Below are 12894 nucleotides of genomic sequence, written 5' to 3' on the forward strand. Positions count from 1 at the left end.
TGATCATTTTTCATCCCTTACTAGTATGCGGTTAGTGCATATAGTACATGCTTATAGGATCATGCATTATAAATGAAAATTTTTAGATTCATAGACTACCACTATTGCTTGAATGATTATATGATCTAGTGGTTAGTGTATGAGTTTGTTCATGAGCTAGTAAACCCATGTACTTGATCTATTTTGAATTGCAAACAAATGACAAGTACAACCTCTTTAAGATGACAAAGGGGGAGAGTTTAATACAAAGGAAGAGATTAGTACAAAGTTTGAACCTTAAGCACCCTTTGTGCTTTGTGTGACAGCTTGTAGCCCCTTTGTCCTTAGTATGTCATTGTTGGACCTTTGTGGTGATAGATGACAAAGGGGGAGAGAGACTGATTAAAGCTTTAGGATAGTTTCATTTGCTTATCTTTGTACCTGAAGATATGTACTGCAGGCTGTCGGTTCTTATTTTTGAGCTTCATTGATGTATCTTGGATTTGAGATAGATTGTATCATGTGAGAGATGAGACTCACTTATGCTTTATCTATGTATCTCTTGAGACATGATCTTTTTTATATATCGGTGGTTTCTGGACTTGAGAAAATGTGTAATGAGTGCTATGTGTGAATTACATGTGTTATATTTATTTTCATAAGGACTATGCCTGCTAGAATGAAAATATTTGATGTGATGCCTTTATATTTATTCTTGTGTGATATATCTTTTCATATGCATCACGGTTTAACTTTGTCACACACACATGCACCCCACGAATGAAATAATTTAGGGGGAGTCTCCTATATATTTTAGTATGTGCAATTGACATTTGAGATCATTTTGTGAATTCTAATCATAAGCACATATTAAGGGGGAGCCTCTCATAAATCATTGAACCCAAAAGTTTAAATGTTTATATCATTTTGTAAGCTTTAATCAAGTTGTCATCAATCACCAAAAAGGGGGAGATTGAAAGTGCATCTAGCCCTTTAGTGGGTTTTGGATGATTGAATGACAACGTGATTAAAGAACTAACCCGTTTGCTAAGTGTGGACAGGTAATAGGTTATCTCACAGGTACTTAATGAAAACCAAAATGAAGTGTTGTTGTATAAACAATCTAGTTCAAGCACAAGACAACAATACAAATGGAATTCATGCAAATGCTTGTTTATTGTGGGATTTCCATATACTATGTGAAAGCAAGCTCGTGAGTATTAGTTAATGAGACATGAGGGATTGCATATGGAATGGTCTCATATTTGAAGCTTGCTAAATTGAAATGAAAAAGATAATAATACATATGAATGAATGATTCAACACAAGATGTGACTTAATGGCTTGAGATGATGAAGATAGCAAGGAAAGGCATCGAGGTACTAAGCAAGGGTGAAGGGCAAGCGACGGCTTGGTGGCCGAAGAACCTAGCTAGGGTGAAGAAGAAAGTACTTGCATTTAGTTGAGGTACTAATCAAGCTAAGATGGTCATATTAATGTGAAGGATCAAATCTATATTGGACAAGTTGATTAAAGTGACTTGATGCATTTGGAGTTATTCATATTTGATGAATGGAATCAAGTCACATGCTCAAGATGGCTATGCTCAAGTGACAAGATCAATATTGACATGTTGGCACCCTCACTTGATGAAGATTGAAAGACACGGCATCAATTTAAAGAAGATCAACTCAAAAGGTTTAATTTTGTTTTTCTTTTGATCTTGAGTTAATAGGTATGCCGTACTATTAAGAGGGATGCAAGTTTAGGTGGTCTGAGGAAGATAGAGTGCTCAAGCATAATAATTAAATCAAAAGAGAGACACTCTAGCACTTCACGAGCACAAAGAATAATTTTCTGTGACTGTCAGTGTCGGAAGTCCCGACGTAAGCCGGAACTCCCGATAGTCGGAAGTCATGACTCTTGTCGGAAGTGCTGACTCCCAGTCACTGCCTGTGCGATGACTGTGGACGTCGAAAGTCCCGACGTGAGTCAGAACTCCCGACAGTCGGAAGTCCCGACCCAAGCCGGAAGTCCCGGCATCGATGGTTCTACTGACCTGCTGACTATGCACGTCGGAAGTCCCGACGTTCGTCGGAAGTTCCGACCGTCGGAAGTCCCGATGTTCGTCGGAAGTCCCGACGTTGGCTGTCTCGAGTGGACTTTGACCTCGCATGAACAGTGTTTTCTTCATACGTCGGAAGTCCCGAGATCTGCGTCGGAACTCCCGACGTAGATCTGAACGGTTAGATTTTGCCTTGGAGTATATATACCCGTCTCCTCTATTCTAACCGTTGCCCACTCATTTCATTGCAACAAACACTCGGCCAAAACAGCCCCCAAGCATTCTAGGCTCGCCACTCTTCTCTCCTTTGCCTCCAACTTCAATTCCTAAAGGGTTTGAGTGATTGGAGAGTGGATTGAGTGAGAAAAACACTTTGAGCAAGCTTGAGCACTTGATTTCTTCGTCAAGCCGGTTTGATTTGCATTTGTTACTCTTGGGGATTTTCCCTCAGCCGGCGAGGCGTCGCCCAAGAGCTTCCATCTTGTGGAAGAGCCTTGAGAAGTTTGTATTACCCTTGTTTTCTAGTGAAGAAACTCAAGTGACCTTTGTGGTATCCTTGAGTGAGGCAAGGAGGTGGAAGAGACTCCGACCTAAGTGGTCACCTCAACAACAAGGACGTAGGAGCTTCTTTGTGGGGCTACCGAACCTCGGGATAAATTCTTGTCTCCCGCGTGCTTGTTGTTGTTGTGATTTGCTCGAAATTACTTGTATTTGGTTGTCTCCCTCTCTCTAGCTATTTCTTAGGGTTTGGGACTCGATCTACGGAGTGGTGGCTTATCAACATCAAGAGAGTGACCCAACACCTTACCTTACCACTAGGAAGTGGGTTTGTAAGTTATCGGCATCACAAAGTTCATTTTAGCACTTGTAGTTCATTTCCCGTAGGGGTCGGAAGTGCTGACAGTTTGCGTTGGAAGTTCTGACCCAAACTGTCAGGACTTCTGACACGTCGGAAGTTCTGACCCAAACGTCGGGACTTCTGACACATCGGAAGTTCTGACCCAAACTGTCGGGACTTCCGACATTAACTGACTAGTGCATTTTGATTCAACTCTTTGGTTGCCACTGTTTGGCTCCCTAGGTTTATCTAGTATCTTTTATATACTTTGTGGCTAACTTGTGAGGGGTTGTATTACTTTGATTTGGAGTTTCCATTTTGGAAACTCCTATTACTAATCGTTTCCGCTTTTAAAGGTGTTGATTTTTCAGAAACGCCTATTCACCCCCCTCTAGGCGACATCCTAGGTCCTTTCACACACCACGTTGCCGATCACCTGCAGGAGCAGGAAGAAGTCCTGCGCCATGCCGATGTACTCCTCCAGCGTCACCGCCCACTCCCGCAGCGCATGCGTCTTCCTGCGCGCGTCCATGTACGACCCGTCGTCCCGCACCGGCCGGCTGTACACGTTCACGTATTGCGCCGCCAGGACCACCATGAAGCCCACCAGGTGCACGCCGAGGCTGTAGACGAGCACCTTTCGGTCGCTCGGCACGCGGCCGAGCTCCAGCGGCAACCGTGTCAGCCGCTGGATGCGCGACCGCCACACCTTCTGCGCCAATCGGAGCGTCAGTAGGAACACGGCGAGGATGAGGATCTTAACGATGCAGTCGATGGTCCAATACAGACTGCTCTTGTCCACCTCCTACCACGGCGGCACGACGACGTCGTCGGAGCCCGTGGCGATGCGGGCGAACAGGGCCTCGGCGCCGGTGATCAGTGGCACGCTGTATCCGACCGCCTGCACGCCCAGCATCAGTAGCGTCATGTACGGCATCACGTCCGTGTTCACCTTGATGTACATTAGTTGACTCAGCTCCACGATGATGGCCGCCACCGGAGCATCAGCGACGGCGGGTGCGGGAGGCGGAGAGGGTGGCGGGGACGGGAAACAGAAAAAACCAGAGAAAGGGAGAGAGGAAGACGAAAGCGGCAGGGGCAAGAATGTCATTTCACCGCTGTTCTCTCTCCTCAACCGGCTGCAACCGGTTCGCGGTGTCCTGTGGCCTAATTTCACCGAACCAGAGCGTCTTCTGGCAAAATGCTCCAAAGTGGGTGTCCGCCAGCAAAGGGCCATCACTTTGGATGTCCAACAGACAATTATCCCTTATTTATTTGTACCGTGTGGCGTGCCGCCAATAAGGGGGTTTTGTGAATTCTGATATTGTAATCTTTTTTTTTCTGTGATGTAATCTTTTTTTTCCTGTGATATTATAATCTGTCTTTTTTATGTGATGTTGTAGTCTATGTTTTTTTCCTGAAAATTCTCGCTTGGGACTAATAATGCTGTTTTGAAGACAGGCGCTCCTTATTTTTTCTTTGGGTTGTGAGAAACCAAATCATATCAGCTTGAAACCATGAATATTACATGATTAAAATCCTCCTCAACGTTGAGATTTTGGGCTTCACGAAACGTGATCAAAACCCTCCATGTTGAGACTTTGGGCCGTGCCGGCCCGTAGCTCAAGAGAAGCCCAGCTGGAGGTGCCTAGCCAGTTCGAACCGGATTGCAGCTTTCTGGCTGGGAATAGACGGCGACCACTGCCTCGACGGCGACGGCAGCGACGGCCACCATTCCCTTCCAATCCCCCGCACACCGGTCCATGGCGTCGTGCGTAGCCGCGATGACGCTCGCCGGCTCCCGACCTGCGTCTCACGCCCCTGGCCCCGTGGCGGCCAGCTACAGTGGCCACGAGCAGCTTAGCTTCCATCGCCGCGGCGCTCGCGCTCGGGTCATCAGCGCCTCTCACCGCCGGACGCACCATCCCTCTTTCGTGGCTGAGGTGGGCATATCACATAGCTCTCGAGTTTGCAGCGTTTGTTGCCTTACTGGCACGGTGGGTTTCATGTAGGATGAGGGGGTTCTGGAGTGGCTGAGGGGCGCGGCCGCGGCGCTCGCCATCGTAGCCCAGATTTCCGTGTCGCTGCCGGTGAATGCGGTGCTTTACTCACCTGACACGAAGGTGCCGAGGACCGGGGAGCTGGCCCTGAGGAGGGCGATCCCCGCTAACCCGAACATGAAGGCTATACAGGTTTACCTGCTCCTCAGGATTTGCATGTAGGTTTGCTTATTCGATTCTTCCGTCTGGGCGTTGCCTTACATTGCTGCATTTGGCAGGAATCGCTGGAGGATATTTCCTATTTGTTGAGGATACCACAGAGGAAGCCATACGGTTCCATGGAGAGCGATGTGAAGAAGTCCATGAAAGTAAATTGTCTGTCTCCATGGCATGTTATTATTTTTTTCCTGGTTGCTCTTCAGAGTTCAGAGTAACTAATTCCTGGAGCTATCCAGACTGATGGCACATGCTTGATCTGGGCATTGGCCTTTTGCAGTGCACTTGCCAGTTCCACTTGATAGGATTGCACTTCATACATATACCACTCTGTGCTCTTGTGCAGATAGCAATGGACAACAAGGAGGCGATCCTGGGAAGCATTCCTGCAGAGCATAAGGAGGAGGGTGCCAAGCTATATACTTCACTACTCGAAGAGAAGGTAACTAAAAAATGCTAAGGGTGCAAAATGTAGTTCACGGAACAAACATGAACCCATTTTTTTTACCTGTATTTAGCCATGATCTTTATTCTTGTTGCATGATCTAAGCTATTTCACATCATCTGCAGGGTGGTTTTCAGACTCTCTTGAAATATATTAAGGAGAATGACCCTGACAAACTTTCTATAGCACTTGCTTCGTCACTTGATACTGTTGCTGAATTGGAGCTGCTACAGGTACCTCCGTGAACCCATAGACTGTTTGATAGAATTTAGACATTGCTTAGAATAAGGAATTCGGTTCCAGTGACCATTCTGATTACTTGAAACGTTATTTCCCCCCTTTGAATAGGCTCCTGGTCTGTCCTTTCTCCTGCCCCAACAGTACTTAGAATATCCAAGGTGACACTTTCTTGATTTTCTCTTAAGCTCTAAATTCTATTTCTGTCATGCTTGCAATTTTTTTTTCATAATTGTTTTTCTTTTTCCAACTAAACTAGCACAGGTTCTGGATCATAACTTTGCTGAATGTAGTTGATATGGAATTTGATCATGCAGGGCATAGTTATATACATATGTTCAGTGCAGGGGTTAAGCATGAGAATACCAACTGCTTGAGCTGCTTGATGTTAGTGATAAGGGATCGAGGCTGCCCTATAGAAATTTAATTTGAAATCCACACGTGCGTTGCAAAACCTCATCTAATTCTATATTGCAGTGTTCAATGATAATAACAACATCAATTTACCACTATTTTCACACTGTTCTGATATCAAGTCTGCTAGTGCAAAACACTTGCTAGTTATTTTATAACCATGTCCATTGAACATAGATTGTCTGTGAGTTGCTAAAAATTTTGTTGCCGTCATATAGGATTTGAAATGGTTGAAGTTCAGTTAGTGGTTGGTAGAATGGGTGACAACATCGTTCCTTTTGAATTTCTCAGTATCAGTGTTAAATCCTTATCACAGTTAATTTTGAGTACATTAAGAATAAACTGCACAACATGTTTCGCAAAAAAAGTAGATGTAGGATCTAATGTCAATTGAAATGTTCAGCTTCTGGGGGTGTTTGCGTAAATTGAGCATGCAGTTCTACAATGTCTGACAAACGATTTTTTATGAAATTTAGTTTAAACAGCTTGCTATTAATAGGCTAACAGGAAGAGGAGTTGTTGAATTCACAGTTGAAAAAGGTGATGGTTCAACATTCTTTCCAACTGGTGGCGGTGAACCGAAAAGTGTTGCTACGATTCAGGTAGATAACAGTGGCATCAAAAAGTTGTAGTCCATGGAAAGCTATTAATCTGCAGTTTTTACTCAAAACTTTTCTAGCATTTTTTCCCCACACCGTTTGTTCTGAGAATAATCTGTTGTACTTTTGTAAGTGTTGTAATGGATCTAATAGTTGTGCATAAACTTCACTCTTCTGATGCGTTAATTATAAGACCTATAGACATAGTAGTTGCTGCTACAATTTGTCATGCCATCTGGAGAATTATGATGGGTGCTGGTTGTTTACTAATGTAGGTCATTATTGATGGGTACTCTGCCCCACTGACTGCTGGAAACTTTGCAAAATTGGTAAGGTAGCTTGGCTCTGACCCCATCTTATTGTTTGCTCCTGGTTGTTTTGGGGAAATTCCCAAATTGTAAACTTTTATTCTCACTCCTTTCTTGGAACAATAATGGTACTTACTTTGACCACTATAAAACACAAAAGTACTAAGTTTGTCAAGCAAAAATGATATTAGCATATGAAGATCTCTTCAGTAGCTTTTAGTAGCAAATGTTTAGAAAAAATAAACAAAAGACGTGTATTAAAGACGATGTCCAAAACAACAGGTAAAAGAACGCCGGGTGTGAACAAAAAAATATCTTTATTGAAGAGGGGTTTTCCAGAATCTTACTGTAACATATTTACAATTCTTGAAGTTTTACTTTACGAGTTCTTTGTTCTTATTACCAGTTCTCATTCAATGTAGCAACCTTCCTTCAGGTCTTGGATGGGGCATATGACGGGGTAACACTTAAATGTGCAAGCCAGGCAATTATTGCTGATAATGAGACTGGAAAAAACGGGTATACTGTTCCATTAGAGGTCAAGCCAGCAGGACAATTCGAACCATTGTACAGAACTCCACTAAGCATTCAGGTCAGTCACTCTCCTAGACTGGTTTAGTGGCGATGGAAGTTTAAGCATATATCTCTGTTCTTTAGGTGAAGGTCTCCTCTGCTGTAATTCATTTCTTTTGCTTCATCTATTCTAGGATGGAGAATTGCCAGTCCTGCCGATGTCGGTCTATGGTGCTGTTGCCATGGCACATAGTGTGGATTCAGATGAATACTCCTCACCAACACAGTTCTTTTTCTATCTTTATGACAAGAGAAACGTGAGTAACAAAATGGCCAGAATTATATATTTTTACAATCCAATTTAAAGATCAAATTTGAGTGTACTTTGTTGAATAGTGTACCTACTTTAAACCATATTTGCTTTTCTTTAAACATAAAGCTGAATATAGGTATTCAGATAACAGACCAGACTCTGCCAGGTCATACAAAGGGTTTGAATGCCCAGTCTACTAATATAATAAGTAACAAGTCGCTTCTCCAGCCTGTAATAATCTGTAGAAGCATGAATTGTGTATAGATATGTGAGTTAATATGTTTCTCTTTCTTTTCTGTAGTCTGGCTTAGGAGGAATATCGTTTGATGAGGGACAATTTTCAGTTTTCGGGTAAGTCGTGACTGATTTCATTACGTGAACATTGAGTAGCAAAATTGATCTATTCCATTGTGAATAAGGACGCTGTAAGAAATTTTATGCTTATATCCAAACAATTGCAGGTATACCACGGATGGAAGAGATGTTCTGTCCCAGATTAAGACCGGAGATAAAATTCGTTCTGCCAAGCTTGTACAGGGCAGAGAACGCCTTGTGCTGCCATCGATAGCCCCCGAAGAGAGCTGATATTATCGACCCCAAGTATTTGCAGCATTCTTTTACACTGATCAGGCAACCAACATTTTGTATATCCAAGCCACTAAACTTGACTAGACAGTTTATAGTCAAATACGGAGTATATATAGCATATATAAGAATCGTTGTACATGAAACCATTTTTCTTGTGTAATCGATACATCGGATTCTGAACAGCCTGGAATGCTTATTCGACAGGTATGTCACGGTGCCAGGGAGTTGCCGGCGGTGTGCATCTCTCGTTGAGCCAGGCCAGGATGTCGCCACGGACACGCTCGATGTTCTCGTCCGGTTCCCCAAATAGCAAGGAGTGGAGCATCCCGTCGTATATCTTGATAGTCTTGTCCTTGCTGGCGGCGGCGGCGTACAGGGCGCGGCTGACTTCCGGGTCGGTAACCTCGTCGGCGCTGCCGTGCACGACAAGGAACGGGATGCTGACCTCGCCGAGGCGCTTGGCCAGCTCGTCGGTGGCACGCAACAGCTCGACGACGGTGCCGAGCCTGGGGCGGCCGTTGTAGCGCACAGGGTTGCGCGCTGCAATGATGCGCTTGGCGGGCACCTTGACGGACTTCTCGATGAGGTCAGCGGTGGGAACGATGGCGGCCGTGGGCGCGAACCGCGCGACGAAGGTGAGAATTTCCGGCAGCGGCCACGGCGGGCGGATCCGGTCGGAGATCCTGCACATGGGCGCGACGAGGACCGCCCCCGCCCACTCCTCCGGCCGCGTGCGGAGGTGGATGAGCAAGCAGATGGCCCCGCCCATGGACTCCCCGAAGAGGAAGCAGGGCAGGCCCGCGTGCTCCTCCCTCGCCTTGACGGCGCGGAAGAAGGCGAGGAGGTCGGCGACGGCGGCGTCGAGGTCGGGCACGAAGGCGCGGAGGCCGTGGGAGCGGCCGTGGCCCGGGAGGTCGGCCGCGAAGCAGGCGAACCCGGACCGCGCGAGGAAGACCGCCGTGGACTGAAACGTCCAGCTGACGTCGTTGCCGTAGCCGTGGACCATGAAGACGAGCGCCCTGGGCCGCTCGGGCGCGCGGGGCCTCCACGCGCGCGTGAAGAGCCGCCGGGCGCCCGCCTCGGGCGTGCTGAAGTAGGAGGGCTCGCCCTCCGTGCCGTGCGCCGCGTAGAACTCCGCCTCCGTGGCCGGGTGCTCGCCCCAGAAGTGGACGGCCGGCGCCGGCGCGTCCCCGTCCGCCTGCATGGTGGAGATCAGAGTTTGGTCCCGGTCGTTTGGGGGGGGGGGGGGGGGGGGGGGTGCGCTGGTGTGCGGCGGTGTGTGTGTGTGGATGGGGAAGCAAGGAACTACTGGTGGCCGGCGAGTGGGGGAGTCGCTGGTCGCTGGTCGCTGCTAGGCTGCCAGTTGCGTCGGGGCAGGGGAAGGGGGTGCTTTTGGATGCGGGACGGGGAAATCGCTCGGTTCGTTGCGGGTAGGTGGAACGGCTCGTGATGGTCGGTTGGCTGATTCGTATTGTTGTTGGTTTATGAAGTATTGTTGGCTAGTTTGTGAGAGAAAAATACTGTTTTGATTGAAAATTTACGATCGTTTACGATAAGCCACGGCCAAACGAATAAGCTGATTGTTGACCTATGCAGGGAACATTAACTTGTGTACCGACATTAGGGCCAATAAACCTTTTGATTTTTGGTCTATGATGAAAAACATTGATTCTAGGAATAGATAGAGCATATAAGAGCCATGTCGCTCCATCACCTGATTCTCAGTATCTGCGTTATTTTCTTTTGATGAAGGAGTGGCAGAATTTAGCAGAAAACAAGTTCCATTAAACGGAGCGTTTTCAAAGTGTGAAAATGGGTAGGATAGGACCGAAGCTGTAGATAATACAGTCACAAAAAAAGGGTGTAGATAATACTATAGCCGCAACAAAGAGCCCAATTAGCAATGGATGGCCGTATGAATAGATAATAGTGTAGCTACAAACAAGAGCCCAATTAGCAACGACCTATCACCTATTCGTGGGCTGCACATGACACCGGTGCTTAGGCCGCCTATCTCGGATCAGTTTTCTTTGCGCAGCATGCAAATTGCAGTGCATGTTGCTCGATCATGCTGGATATAAAAAGTTAACGAAATGATCAAGTGATCATAGTACCATGTCTCCTAACATTAAAAACACATCGTAAAATTCTAAAGAAGGTCATGTTTGGCTTACCCCATATTCGGCTTGTTCAGCTTCTTTTTTCAGCTGGAACAGTATTTTTCTCTCACAATAATTCAGCCGGAACAGTGTTTTTCAGCCAAGTTTCGGACCAGCGAACGGGGTCTTTGACATGGTGGATAGGTTTCACTTGCTGAGCTAGGCTCAATTTGCAATCCGGGACAGGTGCTATTGGTGCTGCAGCATCCCCAGTGCCCATGTATCTTGAAGCAATCCATCCATGTGTTTGCAACATATTTATGAACAGCTATGGAACCAAAATTTTCACTTCATCTGCCCTGGATAAATCAATTTCTATAGCTGTCTTAAGTAAAAAAAATAAGTTTGACTAAATCATAAATTTATAGAAAAGAGTGTCAATATTTATGACACTAAATTGGTATCATTAGATACACCACAATATATTTTGTACAATATGATCATTTGGTGTCATAAATATTTATGTTCTTTTTTATAAATTCGGGTAAACATTAAAAAAAGATAATTTTAGAAATTTATTTATTTAGGAATGGAGAGGGAGTACATTATGGCACCGGTCTAGTTAGTAGTTACATAGGTACCCATATGATCGAACATGTATGAGCTACATGATCTTCATAGTCATGCTTTGGACGAAAATCTTAGCGTTAGTGGTAATTAATTCGGCTGGACGGTGTCGGACTAGAACAGGCATGGCCGCAGTGGCGCACCCATCTTTTTTTGCTCACCCGACAGGTGGTCCATCCGGTGGATCGGCAGGCACATCTACCTGTCGTATCTGATCCAATCCCCTCCGCTCGCTCTTTATTCATCCAACCCCTTTTGTCACACAAAGAAATTAATTAAAGCTGAAGAAAATTAAGGCCACCAGAAGGCCAGACCAGGACGGAGATGAGTACAGGGCACGTCCTTTGCCCCCAAATTAAGAGGAGTACGTTTACAGTGCTGCTTACCCGAACTTCAGGCGTGCTGCTGCTACCCATATGGTTTTGGTGCACCGCATACACTGTTTCACGTTAAAGAAGCATGGCAATGCACAGTTGACAGCGATAGATAATGATAACTACATCCAGCAAACTTTATTTGTAATAATAATAATAGTGACCGTGAAACAAGCTGCTAATAATAAGTACTCCCAAGACCAGCTGGGCCAAAGATCTGATGCTTCCTACGCATCGCGCGTGCACACTTCACTGGAGCACAAACTGCAGAGAGTCATGGGACGGACCACACAAATCCATGCGTGGATGCAGCAAGGCAAGCACGGCTAGCTATACGTAGCAGAGTATTATTCGAAGGGCGGCGCGAGACGAGACGACTGATCGAGCTACTAGAGCCACCTTCGCCGGCGCGTGGGGGGGGGGGGTACGTGTTCAGGGAGTGGCCGCGCCGGGGAGGGAGGGGTTGGGGACCTCGAAGCCGGGGTTGGGCACCCAGGTGTCGTCGGCGCCGGGCATGAACTGCCCGTGGACGGCGGCGGGGATGCTGTGGTCCAGCCCGCCGATATCCGGGATGTAGTGGCTGCCGATCTCGTAGCGCCCCAGCCCCGGGATCAGCACCGTCCCCTCCTGCAGCGTGTCCGGCCGCTTCACGTCCTCCGCCGCCGCCGACACGGCCTGCTGCTGCGTGGGGACGGGGCGCGTCGCGGAGCACGCCACTGCTGCGGCCAGAACCACGAGGACGACGACCAGAACTGACGACGACCTGGCCATGCTGACGATCTGCTGGCTGCTGCTGCTGCTAGTGCTAGCTACCTGCTGGCGACTATCGCTAGTCGATCGATCTACCGATCGTAGGTTGCTGACTTGCTGTTGCTTTCGTGGTGAGTGTGACACTGCCGGGTGACGCCGCGCCCGGGCTTACATATATAGGCCGAGCGGACGAGCGGGAGCACGATGACGCGACCGGTGGAGGCGTCAGGCGTGGAGCGAGAGCGATCGAACGGGCGGCCGGGGCGGGAAAAGGCGGTGCGTTTAATTCGTGCCCGGCCGCCTCTTGGCACGCCTCACTCCCGCTCCCGGGCTAGGCGACATGCGTTCATTACGCTGCCACACTTTGCCAGCGGCGTTCGTTGGCCGTGCGATCGAGCTGGGTCGATCGATCGGATCGGCGTTGGATGATCCGTGATTCCGTGCGTGTTAGTGGACGTGTAGGTGAGTCGTCGTCGGCGTGTTGTTGGCTACTTACCGTTCGACGGCGACGGATCCGCATCGACCGGGG

The 12894-nt window shown here is 47.3% G+C and overlaps 3 protein-coding genes across 5 annotated transcripts; 1 reads left to right on the top strand and 2 right to left on the bottom strand.

Moving 5' to 3' along the window:
* Positions 1–4536: 4536 nt before the first annotated feature.
* On the top strand, positions 4537–8697 carry LOC136550286 (peptidyl-prolyl cis-trans isomerase CYP37, chloroplastic-like). The gene is made up of 12 exons (XM_066541808.1): positions 4537–4825; positions 4895–5074; positions 5161–5250; positions 5445–5540; positions 5669–5776; positions 5892–5941; positions 6694–6796; positions 7069–7122; positions 7538–7693; positions 7809–7931; positions 8229–8278; positions 8389–8697. Exons 1-12 carry the CDS (start codon positions 4646–4648, stop codon positions 8510–8512), a joined length of 1314 nt encoding a protein of 437 aa, XP_066397905.1. The 5' UTR covers positions 4537–4645; the 3' UTR covers positions 8513–8697.
* LOC136550287 (caffeoylshikimate esterase-like) lies at positions 8629–11760 on the bottom strand. Of its 3 annotated transcripts, none has more exons than XM_066541810.1 (3): positions 11628–11760; positions 10690–11493; positions 8629–9713 (listed from the first exon to the last, which is right to left on the bottom strand). In XM_066541810.1, exon 3 carries the CDS (start codon positions 9519–9521, stop codon positions 8709–8711), a length of 813 nt encoding a protein of 270 aa, XP_066397907.1. In that variant the 5' UTR covers positions 9522–9713; positions 10690–11493; positions 11628–11760; the 3' UTR covers positions 8629–8708. The 3 variants fall into 3 exon arrangements, with proteins under 3 accessions (XP_066397907.1, XP_066397908.1, XP_066397906.1); XM_066541811.1 differs by lacking the exon at positions 11628–11760 and having other exon boundaries at positions 10690–10973; positions 11403–11419; XM_066541809.1 differs by lacking the exons at positions 10690–11493; positions 11628–11760 and having other exon boundaries at positions 8629–9761.
* Positions 11729–12509, bottom strand: LOC136550288 (putative cell wall protein). The gene has a single exon (XM_066541813.1). The coding sequence runs from the start codon at positions 12384–12386 to the stop codon at positions 12048–12050; it is 339 nt and encodes a 112-aa protein (XP_066397910.1). The 5' UTR covers positions 12387–12509; the 3' UTR covers positions 11729–12047.
* Between the last annotated feature and the right edge of the window lie 385 nt (positions 12510–12894).

Source organism: Miscanthus floridulus, chromosome 4 (genome assembly GCF_019320115.1).
Source record: "Miscanthus floridulus cultivar M001 chromosome 4, ASM1932011v1, whole genome shotgun sequence".
In the NCBI taxonomy this organism is placed as follows: Eukaryota; Viridiplantae; Streptophyta; class Magnoliopsida; order Poales; family Poaceae; genus Miscanthus; species Miscanthus floridulus.

Excerpts from the sequence above, each read along its gene's own strand:
- LOC136550286 (XM_066541808.1), top strand. The coding sequence starts at position 4,646 with ATGGCGTCGTGCGTAGCCGCGATGACGCTCGCCGGCTCCCGACCTGCG. Across the intron at positions 5,075-5,160 it reads CGAACATGAAGGCTATACAG|GAATCGCTGGAGGATATTTC; the intron begins GTTTACCTGCTC and ends TGCATTTGGCAG. Across the intron at positions 7,694-7,808 it reads GAACTCCACTAAGCATTCAG|GATGGAGAATTGCCAGTCCT; the intron begins GTCAGTCACTCT and ends CATCTATTCTAG.
- LOC136550287 (XM_066541809.1), bottom strand. The coding sequence starts at position 9,719 with ATGCAGGCGGACGGGGACGCGCCGGCGCCGGCCGTCCACTTCTGGGGC.
- LOC136550288 (XM_066541813.1), bottom strand. The coding sequence starts at position 12,386 with ATGGCCAGGTCGTCGTCAGTTCTGGTCGTCGTCCTCGTGGTTCTGGCC.